The sequence below is a fragment of the Eulemur rufifrons genome, chromosome 7 (genome assembly GCF_041146395.1).
Source record: "Eulemur rufifrons isolate Redbay chromosome 7, OSU_ERuf_1, whole genome shotgun sequence".
Lineage (NCBI taxonomy): Eukaryota > Metazoa > Chordata > Mammalia > Primates > Lemuridae > Eulemur > Eulemur rufifrons.
In genome coordinates this window covers 124,974,582-125,000,766 of record NC_090989.1, presented here as the reverse complement: position 1 = coordinate 125,000,766, position 26,185 = coordinate 124,974,582, and the positions used below count along the sequence as shown (strand labels likewise).

Below are 26,185 nucleotides of genomic sequence, written 5' to 3'. Positions count from 1 at the left end.
GCTTTACACACATTATCCATTTAGTCCTCAAAACAACTCTATTAACAACAAATATTTTTAGAAAGGGCTTAAAGTGATTAAGTAACTTACCAAGGTCATACAGCTAAGCAGCAGCAGAACTGCCATTTGAATCCAGGTTTCCGGTGCCAAACCCACCATTCTCATCCATTACCCTCTACCCATTGTGTGTTGTAATATTTCTCAAAAATTGAGGTATGGCACCAAATAAACATCTACCTTTCTCCAAACCTTTTCTAGAGTAAGGGCAACAAATCTTTGGATTTCAAAAGATTTTTGGATAATATAAGGCATATGATACGCAAACTAAAACAAATATAACAATCTTTTTTCAAAGAATGCTGATAGATAATAGGGGAAAGGGATTCTGTAGTCAGGTAATCTGCAAAGTCTTGGATAAAGTATTGGTTTTTTTTCACTGCAGGACACCTCTAGACTTTTAATAAGCCAATATTTATTGTAAATCTCTTAAAGTAGAATATAGCATACAAAACTTCTTTGATCATCTTACGGAACCACTAATGTTCCAGGTAAAATTTGGTACTGTAAATAGAATGTGAGCTGATTGAATTTAGAAAAGTTTAAGCACAACCATCACAAAATTTTGAGGACAAAAATTAAGGCTCATTATAATTTAATTGCTTAGTATTAACCTGCCATATAACCATAACAAAGAGTAAATTCAAGATTTCATAATTTGTTCTCTTAAGTTACCACTAAATTACCAAATCCAATGTTTTTTCTTAGAACTTTAAAGATTAAAAATATTTATAAACATAATTTTTATTGAATGCTTATTTTATGATTTTAAAATGATACATGACCAGAATAGAAAAAAATTTTAAAAAATCATTCAATACATACAGCCAAAGATAACCACTTATAAATTATGGAGCCCTTCCGTGTTAATTACCTCAGTTTTAAAATGTTTACTGTTACTCTACTACTGATTATTCTTAGTATAATCTAGAAAAGAAGAAAAAATCTTGCCACTTAGTTTTAATTTTAGTATTTATTCTTGATTTTTTTTCTAAATTAAATTAATGCAGTATGTATTTATTGAGTACCCGCAACTTGCCAGATATTGTGCTAGGAACTGGGTTGCAACTTAGTTAAAATAGATATGGTCTCTGTCCTTCTAAGGCTTATAATCCAGAGTGGAAAACATTAAGCATGTTACCATTAAGAAAAAAAAAAAAATTTCCAACTGTGACAGCTGCCAAGTTCCATGTCTAAATTAAGGGAGTTTATATGGTTTTATATTTTACTTTTCCAATTATATTGTGATCATTTTCCTATGTTATTAAATTCCTTGAAAACTTGATTGTTCATGGCTACATAATATTCTTTGTATGGACATTCTGTTGTATAAACATTAAAAATATGATTTATCTTCATTTGTTGCACAAAGATTGAAACTGTAAGTTTAAATCTCTACTTGGATATATTCAACAACACACTAGAATAAGTGACTCATTCTCAGAATTACAGCAACACTGATGAGTATCTTTTATGTAAATCTTTGAGTACATCTCTAAATACTTCCTTAGAATTGGCTTCCTAAAGCAAAATTGTTGGTCCAAGAGGCATAAAAAATGTTAAAGTATTTGAAATGTACAACTTAATTGTATTATCATGTTATTAAACAAAATAAATAATTATTTCTTTTAGCAGTTAACCCTTAACTCATTTAATCATCACAGTAACACTATGAGGTAGTTTCTATTATTGTCCCTATTTCACAGATGAGGAAACAAACAAATTTAACAACTTACCCAGTATCGCACAGGATTTAAAACTGGGAAGTTTGGCTCTAGAACTTCCCCTTAACATAAGTGCTATAAAGTTTGTTGGATACAAAAACTCCTTAGATCCCGGTCAGTAACCAGCATCACATGGTTGCCTGAGTGGAAAAATTATGTTGATAACCTACTGGCTTTCAGACTTTTAACTCTTGGCCAATCAAGAACAGCAAAACACTAGAAAATGAAAAGTAGCCCTTTTGTTCTACATAGAGCCTTTATATTCTATACATAGTAAGCATTCAACTTTGATGGTTTTTTTCTGATAATGAACATAACATGATCACAAAAGTTAACATTCCAAGTCCATCTTAATTTCCAATCTTAAACTCTTTAAAATTTCACTGATAAGATACGGTACTGTATTAAAATTAAACTGACAACTCACATTGTTATCTTTCTTTGCACAAAATTTTCATAAAATAATTGAATACCAGACAGTAACTGATTCAGTCCAACTCACCCAATTTTGCTACCTACAGATAAACACTGTAAATATTCTGGTGTATTTCTTTATACCATTTTTTCTATGTATCTATAAATACAAGAAAGAAAAATAAAATTTGAATGTTGCAAGTATAAGGTTTTTTGGTGCCTGCTAAAGAAAAAAATGTTTTTTTTTTTTTATCTCTATATTGTGAGTATTTTTTCCTATATTTTTTAAAGATGTATTATTTCATTTGGGTAGCATATTTGACTGCATGGATGGATGTGTTATTTAATCATTCCCATATTGCTGGATATTTGTTTCAACAATTTTTTGCTGTAACATCCTTTGATGAATGCTCTTAACATACACGTGACTGTAGATTGATTTCCTCAGGACTAGAGAAGCTGGGAGTTCTGAACCAAACAATGTTTTCATGAATAACCCTCTCTTGAATTGGGTCTTCTTAGTTAACAATGATACTGTCATTCTACTCCACTTTTCCATTCAGTTCCTTCACTGGCTTGTATTTCTGTGGGAGGCAACCACCTACTGGACAAATATTTACTGAGTACTTACTTTGTGCCAGGTGCTGTGCTTGGCACTATGAGTATGTTAGGCAAAAGGAGATCCAAATATACTCATCACCAGGCAAATAACAAAGGTGCTTTTGCTATGTTGCCCCACCTCTTTCCCATGGCCACTCCTCTCTTCCAACCAATTTTTTTTTTATGAGAAACTTTAATTTCAAGACTATGAATTAACTGGACTTAGGAGTACTGAAAAAGTATGGAAAAATAAAAATGATCTTGGACCTAAAACACTGCAACTGTGCTTACTTACCAGAAAGGCATTGGATAGGCAAAACGTTCTCTCAGATCAACATTCATAAAAGGTACATATTCTATACCATTTATTTTTGATGTTGTCCTATAAAACATAAGGAAAAAAAAAACCTAAAGTAAACATTCCAAGTCTATCTTAATTTCCAATCTTAAACTCTTTAAAATTTCATTGATAAGATATGGTACTGTATTAAAATTCAACTGACAACTTGAATTTTGTTGATATCTTTATTTGTTGATATCTTTATTTGCACAATTATTGATATCTTTATTTGCACAAAATTTTCATAAAATAATTGAATACTAGACAATAACTGATTCAGTCCAACTCAGTAAGAGTATTCTTTTAAAACAAACATCCCTCACAACAAAACCCTCATCTCAAGATAGGCCTATTCTAGAGGTAATGTCCTTGACACCAGGACACAAAGCCAATTCTATCTTAAGCCCCAAATTTAAAAAACATGACATTTACAACTAAAAAATATCTTCTTTGTATTTTCCAGTTATGAGAATATGGAATGGGTAGTGAAAGGAGGAAGTATCATAGATAGATATCAGCTATAGTCTATTGACAAATTAATGAAATGAAGTTTGTAATAGCTATGTATATTTTCTCCTTGTTTTGTGTATTTGTTTATTTGTACATATTAAGTATTTCCTTCTTGTATCTGTTTATTTACAAGAAGTTGCAGGGTAACTTCACAATTTAGTCTTTAATTAATAATATTCAGTGAACTTTAGGACTAATTAATGAACACAGACAGCAACTGATACAATGACTGCTGGGGGTATGTGTACCCTCATTTTAAGGAGATGATGAAAACTTTTCACTTGTATAGGGATAGATGCATTTTGTTAGGTAGAAAATGAGAGTTGTTTTGTTGTAGTATGGAATTTCTAATGCATATAGAAAGGAGCATATGGATGTCGAGTAGCCAAAGTGTTGGACTTTATAAATTTAATGTCTCTCAGCTCCAAAATTACCTTTCTTTGTCCTGTTTTGTGTTGTGTTGGTTCATATGCAACTTTTCCTAGGCAAAGGGAGCCAAATTAGTAGAATTAAATCTTCGGCAGGAAAAATGATCTCAGATGACTACTACCTAGGAAGGAGCCCTTTCAGTTCAATTTTAGAAAATAAAAAATGAGCACCGACATGACTTACATAGTTCTAACTAGGCTGAACTTCCTCTAGTGTCCAACTTAAGAATAGCCACACTGACTCAGAGATTTATCCTACCTACACTGGTTCAGAAGACCATCCAGGATTTCCACATTATTATGTTTTACATTTTTTAATATCTCCTGAGGCTCCTTTCAGAAATACTGAGCTGGCTGGCTAGACCAGGGGTTGGCAAACATTCAGGACTGGACAACCCGTGGCCCTAAGGTGAAATGTGGCATTCCTGGTCCTTAAGTGCCAAGTCTTTTGACTGAATCCAAATTTTACATAACAAACCCTTTTATTAAAAAGGGGTGCTAGGCCGGCGCGGTGGCTCACGCCTGTAATCCTAGCACTCTGGGAGGCCAAGGCGGGTGGATCGCTCAAGGTCAGGAGTTCGAGACCAGCCTGAGCAAGAGCGAGACCCCGTCTCTACTAAAAATAGAAAGAAATTATATGGACAACTAAAAATACATATATAGAAAAATTAGCCGGGCATAGTGGCGCATGCCTGTAGTCCCAGCTACTCGGGAGGCTGAGGCAGGAGGATCGCTTGAGCCCAGGAGTTTGAGGTTGCTGTGAGCTAGGCTGACGCCACGGCACTCACTCTAGCCTGGGCAACAAAGTGAGACTCTGTCTCAAAAAAAAAAAAAAAAAAAAGGGGTGCAGCAGAGAAAGATGAAGCTTTTCTTGCCTCCTTTGGTGCTTAAAAAAGAACAATCTTGAAATCAGAAGGCTGCAGGTTCCCCACTGGCTTTCCAATGAGGTTTCTGACATATATTCTTCTGGCTTTTTCTGGTTTCTTTTTAGTTTTTTTCAGAAATAGGGTCTTGCTCTGTCACCCAGGCTGAAATGAAGTGGTGTGATCACAGCTCATAGCTCACTGTAACCTCTAACTCTTGGGCTCAAGGGATCCTCTCACCTCAGCCTCCTGAGTAGCCAGGACTATACGTACATGCCAGTACATCTGGCCAATTTTTAAAAAAAATTTTTTTGTAGAGACAGGTGCTCACTATGTTGCTTAGGCTGGTCAAAAACTCCTGGGCTCAAGCAATCCTCTCACCTCAGTCTCCCAAAGTGCTGGGATCATACATGTGAGCCACCATACCTGGCTTTGTTTTCTTTTTTAAAACGGTTCAAAGAAATGTAAAAATTATTCACAGCTCAAGGTTTCTGTCTGCTGACCCCAGCCTAGACTGCTCTTTCAAAGTAACAATATTTTTTTCCCCATTAGGGCTCTAGTTACAAAGTTGTACAGATTATGAGTGGTCTATCATAGCTCTATCTTGCTCCCTAACTTTTAGTGCTCAGTTTTGTAGAATACAAGGATTTTCAGTAAAACATAAAATGTTTAGTAAAAATGCTAATACTAAAATATATCAGAACAAATTTTAACTATTTCAAGTGGTCACATGATGATAAAATGTATAATTACATAATAGCACAACACTGTATAGCAAAGATCTAAATACAATTCAGCAAAGCTAATGAGAATAAAATCACCTCCATTGATTACATTAATAAAATTCTTCATTACAATGAGTTATAAACTGATTTACCTGAGCACTTCTATTTCTTCTGCTGTGTACCTCTGTCCTTGTGCATCACATGACTGTGGACTTATAAATGGCTGAGGTCTTTCAAGGAAGGGATTAGGTCCTAGTGGAAAATGTGCTCTTGTTGGAGGCATCTTTGGTTTAATATTCGTTGACTTGATTTTACAAAATGGCTTTGTCAAAGGCTCACTCAATGCTTCTGCTCTATAATAGAGAGAGGCACAGAAAAATTCTAGTTTTTCTTCTCACATTTAAGCTTTTCAGGAAACAAAATTTACTCTGAGAACTAGTTAAGGAGCATTCCTGATATAAAATCAGTATACAAAATTCTTACATACTAGTCAACATTTCACTACTTAAGGTACTCTCAAAGGTTTTTGCAAACAATATACCAACAACATTAACTGAGCACTTACTGTACATTAGACACTATGCAAAGTAAGAGGTATACCAGAATGTACAAAACAATCCTTCCCCTTAAGATGCTCATAGTTCTGTAAGGAAAGATGATCCCATCAAAAACGACAGATGCTAGGATGGAAGTATTACACGTGCATGAACGCACAAGTTACTGATTTAATGACCGGGAAGAGAGGGTGAAATCAGGGAAGGTTGCTCTGAATTGATGCTTGAGCTGCAGAGGACTTTACTTGGGGAGTGAGGAAGCATTCTAAAAGAATAGGTGTAAATGTGCAGAAGTATGAAACAGCATAGTGAGTTAAGGTAATTTCCAAAGAACCGATGTAGCCCCTGTGAAAAGTGCAAACAAGAGGCAGCAGGAGACGAGAGAAAGGCAGGGGTTGGATCATGTAAGGCCTCACATGACATGCAAAGGAATTTTGACTTTGTTCCATCAAAGAACAAGCTAAAAAAACAACAAATTCTTAACCTGAGGTCCACATATGAGCTTCAGGAATCTTGTAAACTCTCTGAAATTACATGCAAAAAAGTTTTTATGTACATTTCCCTAGAGAGTGGATCCACAATTTTCAACAGATCCCCAAAGAAGTCCGTGACTGACCCACACCCTTTTGCTAAGGATGCACTCAAGAATATTTGATGGGTTATCCACACAGGTAATGAAAGTCACCTATGATTCTGTCCAGTGGAAAAAGTCAAGATGGAGACAACCGTGTGTCAGGTGCTCATATCTTCATTAATTTAAGAAAACTAAAGTTAGTAGATCATGGTAATAAAAAGGAGGGATGACTGTTATACCTCAATAAACAAAGAAGGGCTGGGTGCAGTACAGCTATCTAGTCAGAGCCTCAAAAGGAGATAATTTTATTAATCCATGATATAGGTCTAAATGCAATTTCCACCCCTTTCCTTTGTTTATAACACTCTTTTAAAAGGCAAAATTCTCTTGTACAAATCCACTCATTCTGTCAACAAATATCTACTGAGCACACATATATGTTAGGCACTGTTAGGTATGTGGTCACTGCATTTATTAATAACAACATAGACAAAATCCTCTGCCTTCAAAGCTTACATTTTGAGGGTGGGAGTTAGAGGGGACACAGACATTAACAACAAATATAGTAAGCTGGTAAATCTCACATACCTTAGAAAGTAGTAAGAGCTATGGGAAAGAACACTAGAATAAAGGAAGCAGGATGAAAGTGCTAGTGAAATTCAATTTTAAACAAAACAGGGCAGGCCTCATTGAAAAGTTGACATTTGAGCTAAGAGGTAAAGGACCTACACACAAGGTATAATTTGGGGCAAGTGTATGGCTATAAGCAAGTTCATTCTCAATTTTTCTATTTTTAGCAGTAGATCTGAAGGCTCTCTAGAAGATCTCTTTGGAAGTCTGTAGTATACAACAGAAGGGAAGTCTTCCATTTAAAATATCATAATTACTTCTGCTTCACACATAGTAAAAACTAAAAAACATTTCTTGACTGATTTGTTAACTTCTTGAGGTTAAATCAGGTAGAAGGTAAACTCACTCAGAGGAAGAAAACAGGTTCGTTCTGGATCTCAGATTAAAGATGGAGGTTTGTTACTACAACCTCTGCCACACATTTAGATAAATCTGCTAAATAATAAGTAACACAATACATGCCATCATCAAAACTCACCTATCTAGTGCCTGTCGAGCCAACTGTTTCAGTTTGTTTTGCAGGGTTTTATCAGCGGTTTCATAAGACTTGAGAGAAAGAAAAAGACAGATATTCTAAAGCATAATTATTTTTAAATTTGCTTAATACATGTTTCCAAGCAAAAAAATTTATAATGCACATAACACTTCTTGAAATTATGAGAGAATAAACAAGGATGGTCATTTTATTTTCATCCTTAAAGGCATCATTTAAAATAGTGTTGAAAATTTGTCACTGAGGTAAACTTTAAAACCACTTAATAAGTGTTAACTAGACCACAACTGTTCAACCATGGTGCCATGGAAGGCTGAGTGGGTAGGAATCTCAGAATACCAGCACATACCTGTGGCCTCAGTCACCTACAGAAATCAGACTAGGTGGTTTCTTTGAACAAGAGACCTTCCAAAAAGCCAGCCCACTGAAACACAGTGGGAACACCAGCCTTTACTACATCTCATCCTCCTGTCAAATGCACTGCTCTCTTATGCATCAGATGTCCCTTGAAGGTAGAGTCCCAACCAAGACTCCTCAGAGAGCAATAAAAGCCATTCAGCATATAGATTTTACAATGCAAATTAATAAAGCTCTCCCAAACCACTACCTTACTTTTTAGTGTATAAATAGGACAAAAAAAAAAAAGGTATGTTTATTCTGTACTAATAGATTGGTGATGAATTCTTCCTGCAGTAAGTTAATTTTGGTTATTAGGGTATAAAAAGGTTAAAAAATAGGTCTTATAATTTAAAAAATAATTGTGTAGTGACCCAATGGCATCAACAAAAAAATTTTTCGAGACAAGTTCTTGCTCTGTCACCTAGGCTGCTGGAATGCAGTGGCCAATGACAGCTCACTGTAACCTTGAACTCTTGGGTTGAAGGGATCCTTCTGCCTCAGCCTCCCAAGTAGCTGCCACTACATATGCATGCCACCATAATCAGCTAATGTTTAAAATTTTCTGTAGAGAAAGGGTCCTGCTATGTTGCCCAGATTGGTCCCAAACTCCTGGCCTCAAACGATCCTCCTGCCTCGGTCTCCGAAAGTGGTGGGATTACAGATGTGAGCCACCGTGTCTGGCCTCAATGCTCTCAAAATTTCAACAAGATGTAAAAACCTATTGTTAACCTGACACTTTTTGTGATTGTTTTTACTGAGGAGTAACTTAGTTCCATTTATAATGATAGAATAACTTTTTCTTCAAGAAGTTATTAAGTAAAATTCACTAGTAAAAGAAGACATTTCTTAGCATAATTCCATCAAATTTATAGTTATACATACGGTTTTCAGACAGAGATCCACAGCTTCTGTATATAATTCTATAGCATCTTCAACATTCTCTTTTTCATCTTCATCAAAAGCTTGTGTAACAAGGAAATGGGCACGCTCTAAGTCCAACTGATGTTTTGATTTCAAAGGATCAGCACTCTTTGACTGAACTAGGATGAGAAAAAAAGTATGTATTTAAAGAATATTACCTAAACATAGCCAGGAAACAACATACCACATAAATACATTTAAGACATTCTTTACCTATAATCTCTAAACTCTATAATCCTTCATTTAAAAAGCTTAGCAAGGTTAAAAAAAATCCTTACAAAAGGACTAATTTCCCCGCTTCTCATTTTAATCTTAAGGCCTAAAAAAAGGGCCATAGTTGTTTAATCACACAATAGACACAAAAGATCAGGAACATTAAATATGTATTATTTATTAAAATTTTTTTTCCTCTAATTTTTCTCCCTCTACCAGCACTCTCTTTACTTAAACTCCATTATATTTTAAGGTAATTAAAAATATTTTTTCAGTACAGACAATAAGTGTGTAATATACTAGGTCTTGGTGACACAGTTCCAGCTTTTCCTATTCTCCTAGGGTCAGAAAAAGTTACCATACATTTTTACTGCTCTTTGAAATAAGTATTTCCATTTGTTTTTAATATAAAGAGCTATAAAAGAACTTATTTCCAGAATATATAAAGGTCTCTTAAAACTCAACAAAAAGACAACCCAATTAAGAAGTGGGCAAAGGATCTAAATAGACATTTTTCCAAAGAAGATATTCAAAAGGTCAACTGGCACGTGAGGAGATGCTCAACATCATTAACCATCAAGAAAACGCAAATCAAAACCATGAGATGCTAGTTTGTACCCCCGAGGATGGCTAAAATAAGACAATAACAAGTGTTGGTGAGAACGTAAAGGAACTGGAACCCTGATACACTGCTGGTGAACTTTAAAATGGTGTAGCCACTTTGGAGAACAGTTTGGCAGTTCCTTAAAAAATTGAGCCACTTTGGAAAACAGTTTGGCAGTTCCACCAAAAGCTATCCTATAACCCACACATCATTATCCTATAATTCCACTCCTGGGTGGAGTTCCAAGGGAATTGAAAATGTCCACGAAAAACTTGTACACGAATGTTTATAACAGTGTTATTCATAACAGCCAAAAGGTGGAAACAACCCAACTGTCTATCAACTCAAGAATGGATAAACAAAAATTTGGTGTATCAATACAATGGAATACTATTCAGTCATAAAAAGGAACGAAGTATCCTACGACACGGATAAATCTTACAACGCTAAGCTCAGTGAAAGAAGCCAGCCAGCAAAAGGCCATGTACTGCATGATTCCATGTTTATGAAATATTAAGAATAGGGAAATCCATAGAAACAGAAAGCAGATTAGTAGTGGCTAGGGGTCAGAGGAATGGATGAGGAGTTTCTTTTGGGGTGATAAAAATATCCTAAAAATTAGATAGTGGTGATATTACCAAACTCTGGGAATACACTAAAAACCAATGAATTGTATACTTTACAAGGGTGAATTTTAGGGTGGGTGGATTTTATGGTATGTGAATTATGTATCACTAAATCTATTATTTAAGAAAAGCTTTACATTTTGTTAGTTCCTTAAAAGTATGTGCTAATGTTTTTTAAACTTTAATCCTCATTAACACCTCTCTGAAATATATACTAATTGCATTCATAAAATGAAGACACTAAAGCTCAAAAATGTTAAAATTATCTAGCCCTGGGTTTCTCAGCCTTGGCATTATTGACATTTTGAGCTGGATAATTCTCTGTTGTGGAGGATTGTCTTGTGTATTACAGAAATTTTAGCCATATCCCTGGTCTCTACCCAACTAGATGCCAGTAGCATATTCCCCTCCATCTGCAGTATTAAAACCAAAAATCTCTCCAGAAATTATCAAATGTCTCCTAGAGGGCAAAATCACTCTCCATTGAGAATTACTGATCTAGTCTAAGGTTTCATAGCTACAAGGGGAAGGACAGGCCTCAACATAAATCTTTTAATTCCAGGTCTTGAGCTCTTTATACTACATTGGTTAATTTCAAACTATCTTTCCCTACCCCAACATTAACTTCTCTCTGAAGTCTCTTGACTGCCAGCAGACTATCTTGTTTTAAAAAATTGTGGTTCTAGGCTAGGCATGGTGGCTCATGCCTGTAATGCTAGCACTTTGAGAGGACAAGGCAGGAGGATCACCTGAAGCCAGGGGTTCAAGACCAGCCTGGGAAAAAGTGAGACCTCCCCTATCTCTACAAAATATTTTTAAAAAATTGGCCAGGTGTGGTGGTGTGTACCTGTAACCCTAGTTACTTGGGAGGCTGAGGCAAGAGGATTCTTTGAGCCCAGGACTTTGAGGTTGCAGTGAGCTATGAGGGTCTCACTCTAGCCTAGGAAATAGAGACCCTGTCTCAGGAAAACAAAAAAACAAAAAGTTAGGGTTCTAAATAGGATTTTTATTTGAAAAAGGACACTTCTGCTTAAAATAACAATTAAATAAATAAAGAAATCATTTAGTTCTCTACAGAGCATACTACGTTTATGGAACAAAATGGGTTAAAACTTGGCAAAATAATTAAGGTATGTTATGCTTTAAAAATCCATTATTTCATTGGCAAGTCTTTATTCTTCAGGAGATGAGGATTGTCTCATTCTGTGCCCAAATATCGCATTTTTAAGTATTATCGTTTAGAATTTCCCAAAAATCAAACGTAATTTTGTGGGCTTAGCTATATTTAATACACAGTACGAAGATTAAAAAAAAATACTTTAGAAAAAAAATAGGTGATTCTTATTTTTTCCCCAATTGTTATAAGGACTTCAAAGGTTTAAAGGGTAATCCAGCTGGCATAAATGTAATAGCCTATGGCATAAGTGTGACTGAGTGTGTACATATAGAAGGGAAAGATGGAAATATGCCTTTGGCTACTAGAGTTTCTACTCCTGGAATAATATCATCATATAATTTCTCCCTTCCAGAGCACTTTGCTTTAAAATTTAAGTCTAGAGTGCTTCAGAAAGGGAGTTTCATGAAGTGCAATGTTTACACATTTATCTCTCCACACATGATTAAAGGCTTCTTGTGGGCACGGACTGTCACTCATCTATCACCCAGTACTTACCATATAGCCCAAACATGCACTCAATAAATGGTTGTTGAAATGAAGGAAAATATCTATGGAAAAAACAGGGAGATCATGGAAGTAAGCATGAAAGATTACTTTCCACACTTCAAAGATAATTTTATTTGAAAACATTATTTATGAAACAAAGTTCCTAGTTACTGGGCAGTTAAATTTAAGACCTTCATTTACTTGGCTGAGAAAATAAAGTTCCTTTGAATTATATGGTATTCTGAATACATGAATCAACATAACTTGGTATCTAGTGAAGCCCCAATAATACAGACAGTCCACTTTTCAATATATGCACTTTCTGGGCCCTGTGTGAATATAAACTATCTTATTTTAAAGGAATTGTCATAACAAGGAATCTAATGGTCAAATCTACTTTATCTTAATGATGTGCTTATAACTGTTCACATCTATTCAGAATGAATGGTAGAAAGTAGCTCAAAGTCCATCAGAGTAAAGATGGACTCTGCTTGTGGCTTTATTATATAGTAACAGAAAAAGAGGGTTAAAAACAGCCTCTAGAAAAACAAACAAATTTCTAAAACAAATGTCAATGGTGATAATTTTCTACCTACGTGAACAGCAGATTTCAACATGAAACCACTTGCCTCTAACCAACAAAACTGTAATCATTACGCCTATATGTATTTCAATTACAGCACTTGCCACGCTATTTACAAAAATAAGTATGAGTTGTTCTAGGTATTTTCTTACATGTCTATTTTCCAAGGTATGGTTTAAAAAAAGAGTTTAGCAAAGGTCTGGAGGTAGAGGACGCTGACAGGGGAGAGACTGTGAACCTACTGCTGAAGTCTTTAAACACTAATAATAATGACTAAGTGACTAAGAATAGTCACTTAATTTTAGTATCAGGAAGGGACATGTGATAGATATTTAAAAAGCAGACTTTAACAGGGCCCTAATCCTAATTTTGCCAATGATAACTTGACTGTAGATAATTCACCATCTCTGTACCTCTAAGGAATTAGGAAATTGGACTATATTATCCCTAAGATTCCTTTTCATAGATGTATCACTTACTTCCATATTATGATTTTTAAAGAGGTGATTGCGAAAGGAGGAATGAGCAGCAACAGAGTGAGAAACAAGATCCAGAGATGAAAATGAAGAGGAGAAACTTGAAGGAACAGATGTGATGATAGAGAAGGAAAAAAATACAGTGACAAGTTTAGTAGTCCTTTACTAACCTGCTGAATGTAAAGCTTGAACTCTTTCCAGATACTCATTTATTTTTTCTTGAATACGTTCTAGGCTTGATCCTGCCATTTCAGCATAAATTAAGGCTTGTGCAGCTTCCTAAAAAGAAAAAAAGAATTCAAGGGAATCCAGTAGATGTACTACAATTTGAATTTTCCTTACCACTTTCTAATTTACTATTGGTTTCCATGAATGACAAAATAAGAATGTCTTTAAGATATTAGCAATTTTTTTCCCATAAAGTCAATGAGGTATACAGTATGAAAAACTGAAAAAATATCTTTTCTTCAGTTTTCAATGCTCTCAATTTTCACATACTTATGAACTCAAGTATAAGGGACTGATTATAGACATTTCTTTTTCTTTCTTCCTTTTTTTTTTTTTTTTGAGACAGTCTCACTCTGTTGCCTGGGCTAGAGTGCTGTGGCGTCAGCCTAGTTCACAGCAACCTCAAACTCTTGGGCTCACGCGATCCTCCTGCCTCAGCCTCCCAAGTAGCTGGGACTACAGGCATGCACCACCACGCCTGGCTAATTTTTTCTACATATTTTTAGTTGTTAAGCTAATTTCTTTCTATTTTTAGTAGAGACGGGGGTCTCACTCTTGCTCAAGCTGGTCTCGAACTCCTGACCTTGAGTGATCCTCCCACCTCAGCCTCCCAGAGTGCTAGGATTACAGGCGTGAGCCACCGTGCTCAGCCTAAACATTTCTTTAGAATAGTTGTGGTTTACATGTTTTCTATTTTCCTTACACCAGACTAAAAATTATATGCCTTGAAAATGTGAATTGAGTCTTCAAAACATTAAAACATAGTAAACATTACAATAAAATTAAATATCAACAAAAGATTACAAGAAATTATAAAATTAAATATCTCTTCTCACAGTAAAAAGAAAATATTCTTCTCTACAGAAAATACTGGCAAGGGGTGACACATTTTAAGGAAGATTTCAGTTGTATGAAATAAACTTATTTTAATTAAAGAAAACCTGATTCTTCTTCCAGTTATTCCATAACTCCCATAGCCAGTTATGCTATAGATAGCGAGGAAGAGTTTCTATTCTTCTCATCACCATTCCTGAAAGGTTACCAATGCTACCACCTAGAAAAGCAGAAAGAGGTTTCTCCAAGTAACAGCACTTTCTCTGCAGTAAACCATAAACGTACACTTTATGGGGCCTTACACCTGTTTCCAAAGAAGCCAGCTACAGAGCATTACTTTTTAAATCCAGTTATTTGAGCAGCAGTTGTTTTACAGAACTGAACAAAATCAGAAAGAGAAGTGCAGTTTCGACTCTAGTCAAAATTCAGCCTAAGGCTGTGGAGTAGAAAACATACACCTTCCTCAGATTCCATAACTCAGATATTTCAGGAGAGAAAAATATAAATTTACACGTAAACACTAAATATTGTATCATATGTACCACCATTAACTAAATGTTACAGCTACACTTCAATAAGTTGAATGTTATATATATTATATATGATACTACCAGTTCAATATATATTACCCCTTCAATATATATTACCCCTTCTTGCAGGTAATTCTTGATATTCAAATATTAATAGTTTTGCTTAAAAAATAAAGCTAATTCTTAAAATTGCTGGTAGCAATTTTACTCATTTCATTTATATTCAAAAGTAACTAACAGTTAAAAATTGTTTAAAGAATGGTATCAGGGCAGAAAACACTAAGCTGTCAAAGCTTATATAATTTCTAGAGGTATAAACCACTTTTTCAATTTCTCAAGAATAAAAGTTCTTCCTAAGTGCCATGTATGTAAATCTACAGGAAAACAAGAGACATTGCATAGTAGTTTCTTTTGCTTTAGAAAAGGTCATTTTTATATTAACCTGTTAATATTTGTCAGTTATTTCATAAAACTAAAACACACAATTTTTCTTTTAAAGAACCAGTAGCTTATAAAATTGTCAAAAAAGTCCAAAAGGAATAATTCTTAAATGCACCAAAAACCTCTAAAGATCATAAAATAAAGGCAGTATTAATTTCAAGCTTTACTGATAGTGCATACTTATGGAAAAATTACTACTACTGTACAGTATTATCAAAGTCTGACATTCTTTCTAAAAGAAAAGGTGATGATATCATGACACAGCTACCACCACAATGGCTAGAGCTGGAGGTGTATTTGCAAATCCTCAGGATTGGAGAGCAGAGAGTGGACAGTGGAAGCCCATACCCTTTGACTTAGCAATTCTGGCCCCACTAATTTATCCAAAGGAAATAACAAGCAAATGTGCAAAGCATTAGTTATAAGGATACTAATTATACTGTTACTTATGATGCTGAAAAACCAGAATGAACCTAAATAGCCAATAATTTGTAAATAAATTATGGTACATCCACGTATTGAACTATTAAGCAAAACTATTATTACTAAAAACAGTACAATCCAAGTTTTTTTTTTTTTTTTTTTTTGAGACAGAGTCTCACTCTGTTGCCCGGGCTAGAGTGAGTGCCGTGGCGTCAGCCTAGCTCACAGCAACCTCAAACTCCTGGGCTTAAGCAATCCTACCGCCTCAGCCTCCTGAGTAGCTGGGACTACAGGCATGCGCCACCATGCCCGGCTAATTTTTTCTATATATATTTTAGTTGGCCAGATAATTTCTTTCTATTTTTAGTAGAGACGGGGTCTCACTCTTGCTCAGGTTGGTCTCAAACTCCTGACCTTGAGTGATCCACCCACCTCGGCCTCCCAGAGTGCTAGGATTACAGGCGTGAGCCACCGCACCCGGCCTCCAAGTTTGTTAAAGTGTATACACATGCACAGAAAAACTGTAAAGATATATAGTTATGCTCCACATAACCTTTCAGTCAAGGACAGATGGAATATGCAATGGTGGTCCCCTAAGATTATAATGGAGCTGAAAAATTCCTACTGCCTAGTGCTATTGTAGTACAGTTCAACACTTTACTCATGTGTTTGTGGTGATGATGGTGTAAACAAACCTACTGCACTGCCAGTTGTATACAAGTCCGGCACATGCAATTTATGTACAGTATATAATACTTGATAATGATAGTAAACAACTATGTTACTGGTTTATGCACTTGTTACACTTTACTTTTAATTATTTAGAATGTACTCCTCTTCTACTTATAAAAAAAAAAAAAGTTAACTGTAAAGCAGCCTCAAGCAGGTCCTTCAGGAGGTATTCCAAAAGAAGACATTGTTCTCACAGGAGATGACAGCTCCATGCCTGTTATTGCTCCTGAAGGCCATCCAGCGGAACAGGATATGGAGATGGAAGACAGTGATACTGATGATCCTGACCCTGGGTAGACTAAGGTATTAAGTTTTTGGCAAAAAGTTTAAAAAAAAAAAGAAAAAAATTTTTAAATAGAAAAAGGCTTATAGAATATATAGAAAATATTTTTTGTGCAGCTGTACAATATGTTTTAAACTAAATGTTATTACAAAAGTCAAAGTTAAAAAAAATTTAGTAAAAAGTTACAGTAAGCTAATGTTAATTCATTATTGAAGAAAGAAAAGATGTTTAAATAAATTTAGTGTAGCCTAAGTGTACGGTGTTTATAACGTCTACAATAGTGTACAGTAATGTCCTAGACCTTCACATTCACTCACCACTCACTGACTCACCCAGGGCAAGTTCCAGGTTGCAAGCTCCATTTATGGCAAGTGCCCTATACAGGTGTACCTTTTTGTTTTTTATATGTATTTTTACCGTACCTTTTCTATGTTTAGACATATTCAGATACACAAACACCATTGTGTCAAAATTCCCTACAGTATTCAGTACAGTTACATGCTGCAAAGCATACAGCCTAAAAGCCATAGGCCATACCATAGTGCCTAGGTGTGTAGTAGGCTATACCACCCAGGTTTGTGTACGTACACTACGTTGTTCACATACAGGCAAAATCGCCTGACACATTTCTCAGAAAGTATCCTCATTCCTAACAACTGTACATCAAATGATAGGATAAGAGATGATTTTTATTCCATTTTATTTTCCTCAAGGAACACGCATTATTTTGATACACATCACAGACCATTTCCTGGTGGCCATAAACCGGAGCCAAGTGACCACAAGAATGGCTACTAACTACCGCTCCATAAGCAGCTCTACGGTGGGCAGCTGCCAGCCCAGACTGCAGCCAGAGAAGCGGTGGCTCCAAAGCCGCAAATAAGCCTCCCTGCAGCCGCAGGGGCCCTGGCGGGCGTGGGAGGCGTCCGGCCTCCGCAGCCCGGGTCTCCGCCCCCCCCGAAGAGGTGGAAGAGAGTTGGGGGGAAGGAGGAGGAGACGAGGGAAGACCGAAGACCAAAGCCAGTGAGCCTGGTTGCCTCGGCACCCAGACCCCGCTGGACTCCGACAGGAGTGATTCCGATAGCAGCGGCGGTTCCCGGCCCTACCTTGTAGTAAAACACAGCCTCAGAGTAGCGGCCCTCGTGGTCGCGCTGCACCGCCAGGCGGGCGAACTGCACGGCGTCCCGCTCCAGCGCCGTCGCGTCCATGGCGCCGAGCCCCCGTGCCGGGGGAGGGAGCGAGGCCCTGACGCAGGACTTCTGCTCACTGACTGCGGCGGCCCAGCAGCCGCGGCGGAGACGCGGGAGCGCCGCGGAAGTTTACTTTCGGCAGCAGACGGAGGAAAGCTTGCCTTCCCGATTCCGGTCCGGGGCCTCCGTGACGCTGCGCCCGTGGCGCAGCCAGCCGGGCCGCTCAGCTTCGCCGCGGCCGCGTCCTTGACTCCGCCCACCGCGCAGGCGCAGTCTGGCTCTCGGGAGTTACTCAAGTGCTGCTCGGAAACTGGGGCGGCTGAGGCCCGAAGTACGCGGCAGTGGGCGGGGCCGACCTGTGGCGGAGGGACGGGGCGCCGCGGCGGTCACGTGCACCGCGGCACCCAGGATTGGGCGGGCGAGGGCAGGTGCCTGGTCCAAGGTGCGGGCGTTTGTTCCGCCTGCGTGGACGTGGCGGTTACCGTGGAGGCTGTTGTAGATACTTGCCAGGGGAGGGACATGCGCCTTACGAGTCTTTCTTCTACAAAGTATAGAGCGCAGGCATAGAGCCAATGAAGAGCACTTCCCGAATCACCTGGATAGATTAAAAAAAAATTAGAGACGTAACGTGGGGACATAAGGGTCTTACATTTGTTTTCCACAATCTCATTTCTGACCCTATAGCCCCCCAATGCATACCTAAGTAGGTATTGACTTAATTGTCAACAAACAAGGTAATATATTCACTTGTTACTTATCCTCAGGTTAACTTAATGTTGTTGTAATTAAATGCTCAATTAGGTGATTATTTGTTTAAAGTCTCTCCCTTAGAAGTCTAAATTCAGCAGTAATAAAAATGAACTAGAGATGGGCGCCACAGCGTGGATGAAACTAAAAATTCATGCTAAGGCAAAGAAGCAAAACATGACTAAAAAATTTATGATCCTATTCGTAAGAAACACTAGAATAGACTAATCTGTAATTTGGAAAGCAGATCAATGGTTAGGAAGGGATACAAAGGAATCTTTTGGGATGAGGGAAATGTTTTGTATCTTGGTGGTGGTGAAAAAATGTATACATTTGTCAAAACTCATTAAACTGTGCATTTTAAATGTATGCTTTTAATTTTTTGTTAATTTTACCTCAAAAAAAAATAAGTCATTTGGCCTGCGTTTAAATGGGACTCTCATTTATTTATTTCTTTAACTCTGTTTATTCACATTTAGGAAAGTTAATAACAACAACCACCTCATAAAGCTGTTGTAAAGAACACAAATAATTTGATTCTGTGCCTGGTACAAAGATGTTCTCAGAGTTTGCCACTACAGTTTTAAAACTGAAGCAGAGATGACATTTCCTTTGTTTACCAGTTTTATTCCAGCATTGAGCACAAGCCTTGGTCCAGAGCAGGTGTTCAACATATATTTTAAAATATTGAATGAGTGCATCCCCCTACTTAAATATATTTAATGCACCCTCCTCTATCTTGATTTTGAAGAATGAAATCTAAATTGCTTAGTACAATGTAGAAAGTCCTTCAGTACATGAGCTCAGGCTATATTCCTAATGTGTTTGAGTCACTGTCTTGCACAAACTGACCCCCAAGGTACAGCGGATGAATGCAGTTTTACTCACTCAAAACAGGACTACTGTGTCTAATGTTCCTCTTCTCATCACAGCCTATAGAATTCCTAGATCATCTTGAAGAAAGCCTTTTATAGCACTCCTAGGTAGTTGTGATCCCTTCCTATACTTACTCATATATTCCCTATTTTCTATAAGAAATTTAATTCTTATTCCTTGTTCATTTATTCAGTGAATACTAAATTACTTTGTGCCAGGCAGAGTTAGACACTGAAGATACAAAAACAAATATCAGAGAGTGAGACAAGGCAGGGGTAAAATCAAATTGAAGCTTCCAAATATCTGCAGTTTCAGCAAACTTGAGTCTTTCAATCCATGGACACAGAAAATTTCCCCATTTATTCAGGACTTTTTAAATTTCTCTGAGCAATGTTTTGTAGTTTTTAAGTGCACAAGTCTTGCACATCTTTTGGCAAATTTATCTCTAAGCATTTCATATTTTTGATGCTATTGTAAAGGATATTGCTTATTTAATTTTAATTTTCAATTGTTGCTAGTATCTAGAAAGAGAATTGACATTAATATGTTGACCTTGTATTCTGCACTCATGAATTATCAAAAAAACTCTTTGAGTTTGGTGGTGGATACTCATGACAGGCTGTCTCTGTGCAGTGTCCACAAGGATGTCCAGTAGCACCTCCACCTTAGGCCACCTCTATGACATTTACTGCAGTAGAATTTGTCCAGTGTTAAGCACTCAGAGCTGCTTGGTCAACATGCCCTCAGCCTGCAGCATCGGGGCCCTCCCCCACTGACAGCTGAGACACAGCTGGAGAGAGGGAGGAGCCTGAGAAGATACTGGTCAGCACTCCACCCCGCTCAGGAAGCTCCTTGCTGTTGATTGCTGAATTCCTTGGCACTTTCTGACTATAATTGGCTTTATAGTCAGAAGCAGCAAAACATAGTTTTGAAATTCAGGCTTGCAGGGGCTTATAATCTGTATATAATTACATATACACTCTATTATTATTGTATTTATATAGTTAGGAAATGTATATAAAATTAAGTTTATATATGTGTACATAAAATTCTACTGTAGGTGGAAAAGATACTATTATTATTACTCTTTTCAAAGTTGCCAACCAAGCGATGGTTATTTATTACTTCATCCAACAAATACTAAAAATTCGGTTGGCGAGGCACTGGGGATTAACCCAAAATGGCCCAGACAACTCACACTGTAGTGAGCAAGACATGTGTCAGCCAACAGTTAAAAGCATCATTCGATGTTTGATAAGAGAGCTAAGTCAGGGGCTGGGAGGGCCACAGGAGCAGCATCTAAATCAGCCTGGGGAGTCTAATGCAGTGTCCCAGAAGGAGGGATGATGCTTGAGTGGAATACCGAAGGCAGAATAAGAGCAAAGCAGGGGACGAAGAGAGGGATGGCTCAGGCTCAACTAGAGGCAGGAATGTTGAGCCCAGCATGTTGGGATTAGGATTCCCTGGGTCTGGCTGTGGGAAGTGATGGGAAATGAGACTTCAGAGCAGTGGTTCTCCCATTTTAACTGCTTCAGAATCACCTGAGGGTCTGCTCAGACACAGATTGCTGGGCCCCACCCTAGAATGTCTGGTTCAGTAGGTCTGGGTGGGGCCTAGGAACTGCATCTCTGGCAGGTTCTGACAGGTGATGCTGCTGGTGCAGACTCCACACTTTGAGAACAACTGCTCTAGAGTTAGAAAGGAGGTGTAGAGAGCTCAAGGCTCATTGCCAGCCAAGCCTCTTGACCATGGCTCCATGGCTTTGAAGTTCAGTGCTCAGGGGGACAGGGTCATGCTAACGACAGCAAAGACAGCAGTGAGTTTAGTTCCTTTCCTGTGGCCCCACCTCTGTTGTGCTGGGTCCATTGCCTTGAAACTTCCTTCCTTCCTAATGTCCTCCTCTGTGACCCTTCAGGATGATGCATGATGTGTTGCTGTTGGTCATTGGTAGTTGCCATCACTTAAGCATAGGTGGGATAATTCATCCTATTTAGCACAGAGCATCACCAGCCATACTGGATTTATGAAAATTTTGGAGAGCACAGCCCACCTTGTGTTCTTGTGTGACACTGCATCTAAATATGGCACTGCGGCATAGCTGCATGTTATCTCATAAGGGCTATGGTCACTAATTTATCCTTTCAGCAAGCATTTATTTAAAACGCCTGCCACAAGCCTTGAAGAGCACAATGATTTTCAAGCCCAAGCCTCTTTGAGACTCTTTGGGGATAACAGCTTCCGTGAGGCAAGGAATGGAAATATGAGAAGCAGGCTTGGGGGTAGGAAGTGAGTTTAAGATAAATGTCCCACATAACTGTGTCAGCCACTGCTCAGCTCTAGACAGTTAAACGGAATGTGGGCCCAACTTTTTTTTTTTTTTATCAAGAGAAGCTGGAAATTCAAATCTTGGTGTAAAAATTTCTGATTTTTAAATAAAAACGATGTTAAATGTTTTTCTAAATACTGTGAGACAGCATTGCACATCTATAGACCACATTAGGCCCACATCTTGTTATTTTGATCCTCTGCTTTGTACTTTATTCCTTTTCATAATTTTAAAGAAGCAGGCCCCAACTTTTTTGGCACCAGGGACCAGTTTCATGGAAGACAAATTTTCCACAGACCGGGGCAGGGGGGTGGGGATGGTTTCGGGATGATTCAAGTGCATTACATTTATTGTACAAATCTCTCTGCTAATGATAATCTGCGTTTGCAGCCACCCTCCAGCACTAGCATCACCGTCTCAGCTCCACCTCAGATCATCAGGCATTGGATTCTCATAAGGAGTGCACAGCCTAGATCCCTCGCAGGTGCAGTTCACTGTAGGGTTCACGTTCCCATGAGAATCTAATGCTGCCACTGATCTGATGGGAGGTGGAGTTTATGTGGTGATGTGAGCAATGGGGAGTGGCTGTAAATACAGAGGAAGCTTCACTGGCTTGCGCACAAAGTCTGATTCCTAACAGACCATGAAGGTTGGCGACTGCAGTTTTAAAGGGGTCTCAGGACAGAGAGAGGGTAAATGCTGACACCTGTGGATGCAATAGTGCATGGAAACAGGAATGGCCCTCCTTTTATGGGGCTCTTGGCTTAGTAGGGAAACACAGACATCAATAAATAAAGTCCATTAGTGAATGAATAGTTACAAATATAGAGGGTACTCCAAAGATAACCAACTCTGTTCTGTAAGAGCTTATGAAAGGGAAACTAACCTAAGCTAGGGAGTCAACAAAGACTTCCCTCAAGATAGAGGGAACTAACTGCTTGTGCAGTGGCCAGTGGCAAGGCTGAACATGGAATAGGAGAAGACCAGTATGGCTGGAGCAGAGAGAGTGAGCAGGATGAGATATAGAAAGTGGCCAAGGAGGTGTGTGTTTGAAGGGTGGTACTTGGTCAGACGCCAGACCATGCAGGGTGTTATAGACCCTGTAGAGGGTTTGGATTTCTATCTCAACCCTCAGTACACCATTGTGGACCACTAGACCTAATTTTAGTTTTTGAATGTCTTTATAGAGGAGTTCTAAATATTTATAATAGATATTTCAATGATTTTATTATTAGAGATCTTCCAAAAACCAAGAGAAAATTTGCTTAAGTATATATATGTGTGTATACATATATAGTAAAATTAATTCTATCTAGCAATTACTGTTGGGTCCATTGGGTTCTTATATAATCTAAACTATCTTTTGGGATCTAAGCTACCTTTTTGGGATCTTCCCCTCAATGTTATAGTATTTTGCTATTTTATCACTCTATGAATTATTCCATCATTACTCAATAATTCCAAGCTATAATTTAAAAATACTAAAATAACAGGACAACAGAATAAGGATGGAATGCCTAAATTGATGAAGTAATAATGAAATAAATAATCATTATTAAGTCCTCCCTCAGTTTTCTTGTTGCATTGCCAAAGTATTGTATTATCTCTCAAAAAGGTATAAAAGAAGTCAGGAGATACCATCTTCGTAGGACAATTTTAGTTTTTTGAAAATTAAACTTTTTATTTTGAGATCATTCTAAATTAACATGCCATTGTAAGACATAATACAGATCTCATGTACCCTTTACCCAGTTTCTCCCAAAGGTAATATCTTGCAAAACTATAGTTATACAGTACAATATCATAACCAGGAAATTGACATTGATACAATCCATGAATCTTACACTTTTAGTTTTCATTGAAGAAAGCAGAGAATTAAAAATTTTTCATCTCCACCATAAGGGTGAAGACAAGCAAATTGATAAAGTCATTTCACAATTTTTGTTACCATTTTTTAACTTTGCAAACCTTGAGCACACTGCCTAACAGCTCTAAACCTTAATTTTCCCATCTGTAAAGTGGGTATATTAGTACCTACCTCATAAGGTTTTAGGAGGATTGAATGAGATGTCTGTAAAGCCATTATAGTACAGTGCCTGGCACATGTGAGGTATTCGACAAAGTTACATCCAGCAACACTGGGCTATGCTTTTACTCTTTTGGTTGTTCCAGGGACAATCTGTCAGTGCAGGGGCAGAAGAAATAGTTACAGAACCATCTTGTCTTTATCTCATTTACCTCTGAGCTGCTTGGAATTCCACTTCCTGAACTCTAATCATCTTGGAAAACAGAAGCAACAGCAGTATCCTCTGAAGAGCTCAGTCACTAACAGGCAATGTTTATCAGGTCCTTTTCTTATGGTTGACGAGTGCAGGTTCACAATTCTTCACCATGTCGTTAAGTTAAATGTGTTTCAGAATTTGGAATTCACAGAGAAAAGCTCCTACACAGTAAGATGGATGTTTATTATTGTTTCAACTGTTCTTTGCTATTTTCATAACAAAAAGTTGTGGAGGTGAAAGGACTTCCACTTCTGGCAAAGATGTATATAACACAAAGAACATTTCTCAGGATAGCAACAAGAAAATTCCAGAAAAATAAAAATTTTACATTCCTAGGGGGCTTTAGAGAAACAATGCATGCAAAGAAAACTTGATAAACTGAATTCCACGGAGGAAAGATCACAGGTAAATAGAGAGCAGTGGCAGCTTCCAGAACTTGCAAGGATACCTGGGTCTAGTTATGGAAGGAGGGAGCCCCAAGTCTTGAAAATAAATGGGCTCCCAAGGAGGGCACGAGTGCTGCAATTTGGTGAGTTCTAGGCTAACTTAATGGGCGTTAGAATGCTGTGTTGAGTTTCCTCTGTGCCTGCGGGGGGCGGAGGACCGCTGTTCACTCTAGCTCTTGAGGCTCTCCTAATGAGTTCTCAAGTCACTGCCAGCTGTTCCTGCAAAGACGCCTGGGATGTGCTTTTGCACGTGCCTTGCCCTCTGCATGGAGCAGAGAAGTGCTGAAAGAATACATTTATGGGAAGAATGAATATGTGGAAGACTTGGCTTAAATGTCACCATCTTCCCTAATCCCAACAAACTCTGTTGGCTACCTGCACTGCCTTGTATGTATGTTTATCAGTGCCACAGCCTCTGTACTTAACATTAAATTTTCTCTGTATGCTTTAATAATTTTCTCTTTATTACTGGTTTTGAGTAGCTTCATTTTGATGTGCCTTGGTGTGGTTTTCTTCTTTTTCTTTTTTTTTTTTGAGACAGAGTCTTACTCTGTTGCCCAAGCCAGAGTGCTGTGGTGTCAGCCTAGCTCACAGCAACCTCAGACTCCTGGGCTCAAGCAATCCTACTGCCTCAGCCTCCCAGGTAGCTGGGACTACAGGCATGCACCACCATGCCCAGCTAATTTTTTTTCTATGTATCTTTAGTTGTCCAGCTAATTTCTTTCTATTTTTTAGTAGAGATGGGGCGGGGGGGTGGCGGTCTCATTCTTGCTCAGGCTGGTCTTGAACTCCTGAGCTCAAATGATCTGCCCGCCTGGGTCTCCCAGAGTGCTAGGATTACAGGCATGAGCCACCACGCCCGGCCTCGTCTTTCTTTTATCCCTGAAGTTTGTTGAGCCTCTTGGTTTTATGGTGTTATAGTTTTTGGATATATAATAAACATTTTATTGTTCTTGTCTGCTAATTTGCATATCTCTGTCAGTCTGGATTGCTTTTGATTGATAGATTTATCTCCTCATTATGGGTTGTATTTTCCTACTTTGTATGAGTGGTAATTTTTGATTATATATGCCAGACATTGTGAATTTTACCTTTTTGGGTGCTGGATATTTTTGCATTCCCGTATATATTTTTGACTTTTGTTCTGGGACTCAGTTGATTTGCTTGGAAACATTTGATTTGGGGGGATTTGCTCTTAAAATTTGTTAGGCAGGACCAAAGCAGTGGTCAGTGGAGGGCCAATTATTTTCCACTACCGAGGCAAGACCCTTCTGTGTACTCTCTTCAATGTCCTGTGAATCTTGAGGTTTTCCAGTATGGCTCGTGAGAATACACACTAGTTCCAGCCCTGTCTGAGTGCCGAGTACTGTTTCCTCTGTTCTTGGTGGTGGTTCTTTCCTTGGCCTTGGGTAGTTTCCTCATGTGCAGGCACTCCCCAGTAGTCTGGTAC

The 26,185-nt window shown here is 37.9% G+C and overlaps 1 protein-coding gene across 6 annotated transcripts in view; it reads right to left on the bottom strand.

Annotated features, from left to right (window-relative positions):
• Positions 1-18,260, bottom strand: part of CAPN7 (calpain 7) — a 49,429-nt gene extending 31,169 nt beyond the window's left edge. For 3 of the 6 annotated variants that reach the window (XM_069473257.1, XM_069473260.1, XM_069473261.1), the window contains exons 1-6: positions 17,975-18,260; positions 13,568-13,676; positions 9,194-9,351; positions 7,898-7,965; positions 5,814-6,014; positions 3,091-3,177 (exon numbers count right to left, since the gene is read on the bottom strand). In XM_069473257.1, the coding sequence (XP_069329358.1) occupies positions 3,091-3,177; positions 5,814-6,014; positions 7,898-7,965; positions 9,194-9,351; positions 13,568-13,676; positions 17,975-18,076 (725 nt within the window). In that variant the 5' untranslated portion in view covers positions 18,077-18,260. Of the gene's footprint in view, positions 1-3,090; positions 3,178-5,813; positions 6,015-7,897; positions 7,966-9,193; positions 9,352-12,347; positions 12,401-13,567; positions 13,677-17,974 lie in introns of those variants that run through there. The other 3 variants (XM_069473258.1, XM_069473259.1, XM_069473262.1) reach the window with 3 other exon arrangements.
• Between the last annotated feature and the right edge of the window lie 7,925 nt (positions 18,261-26,185).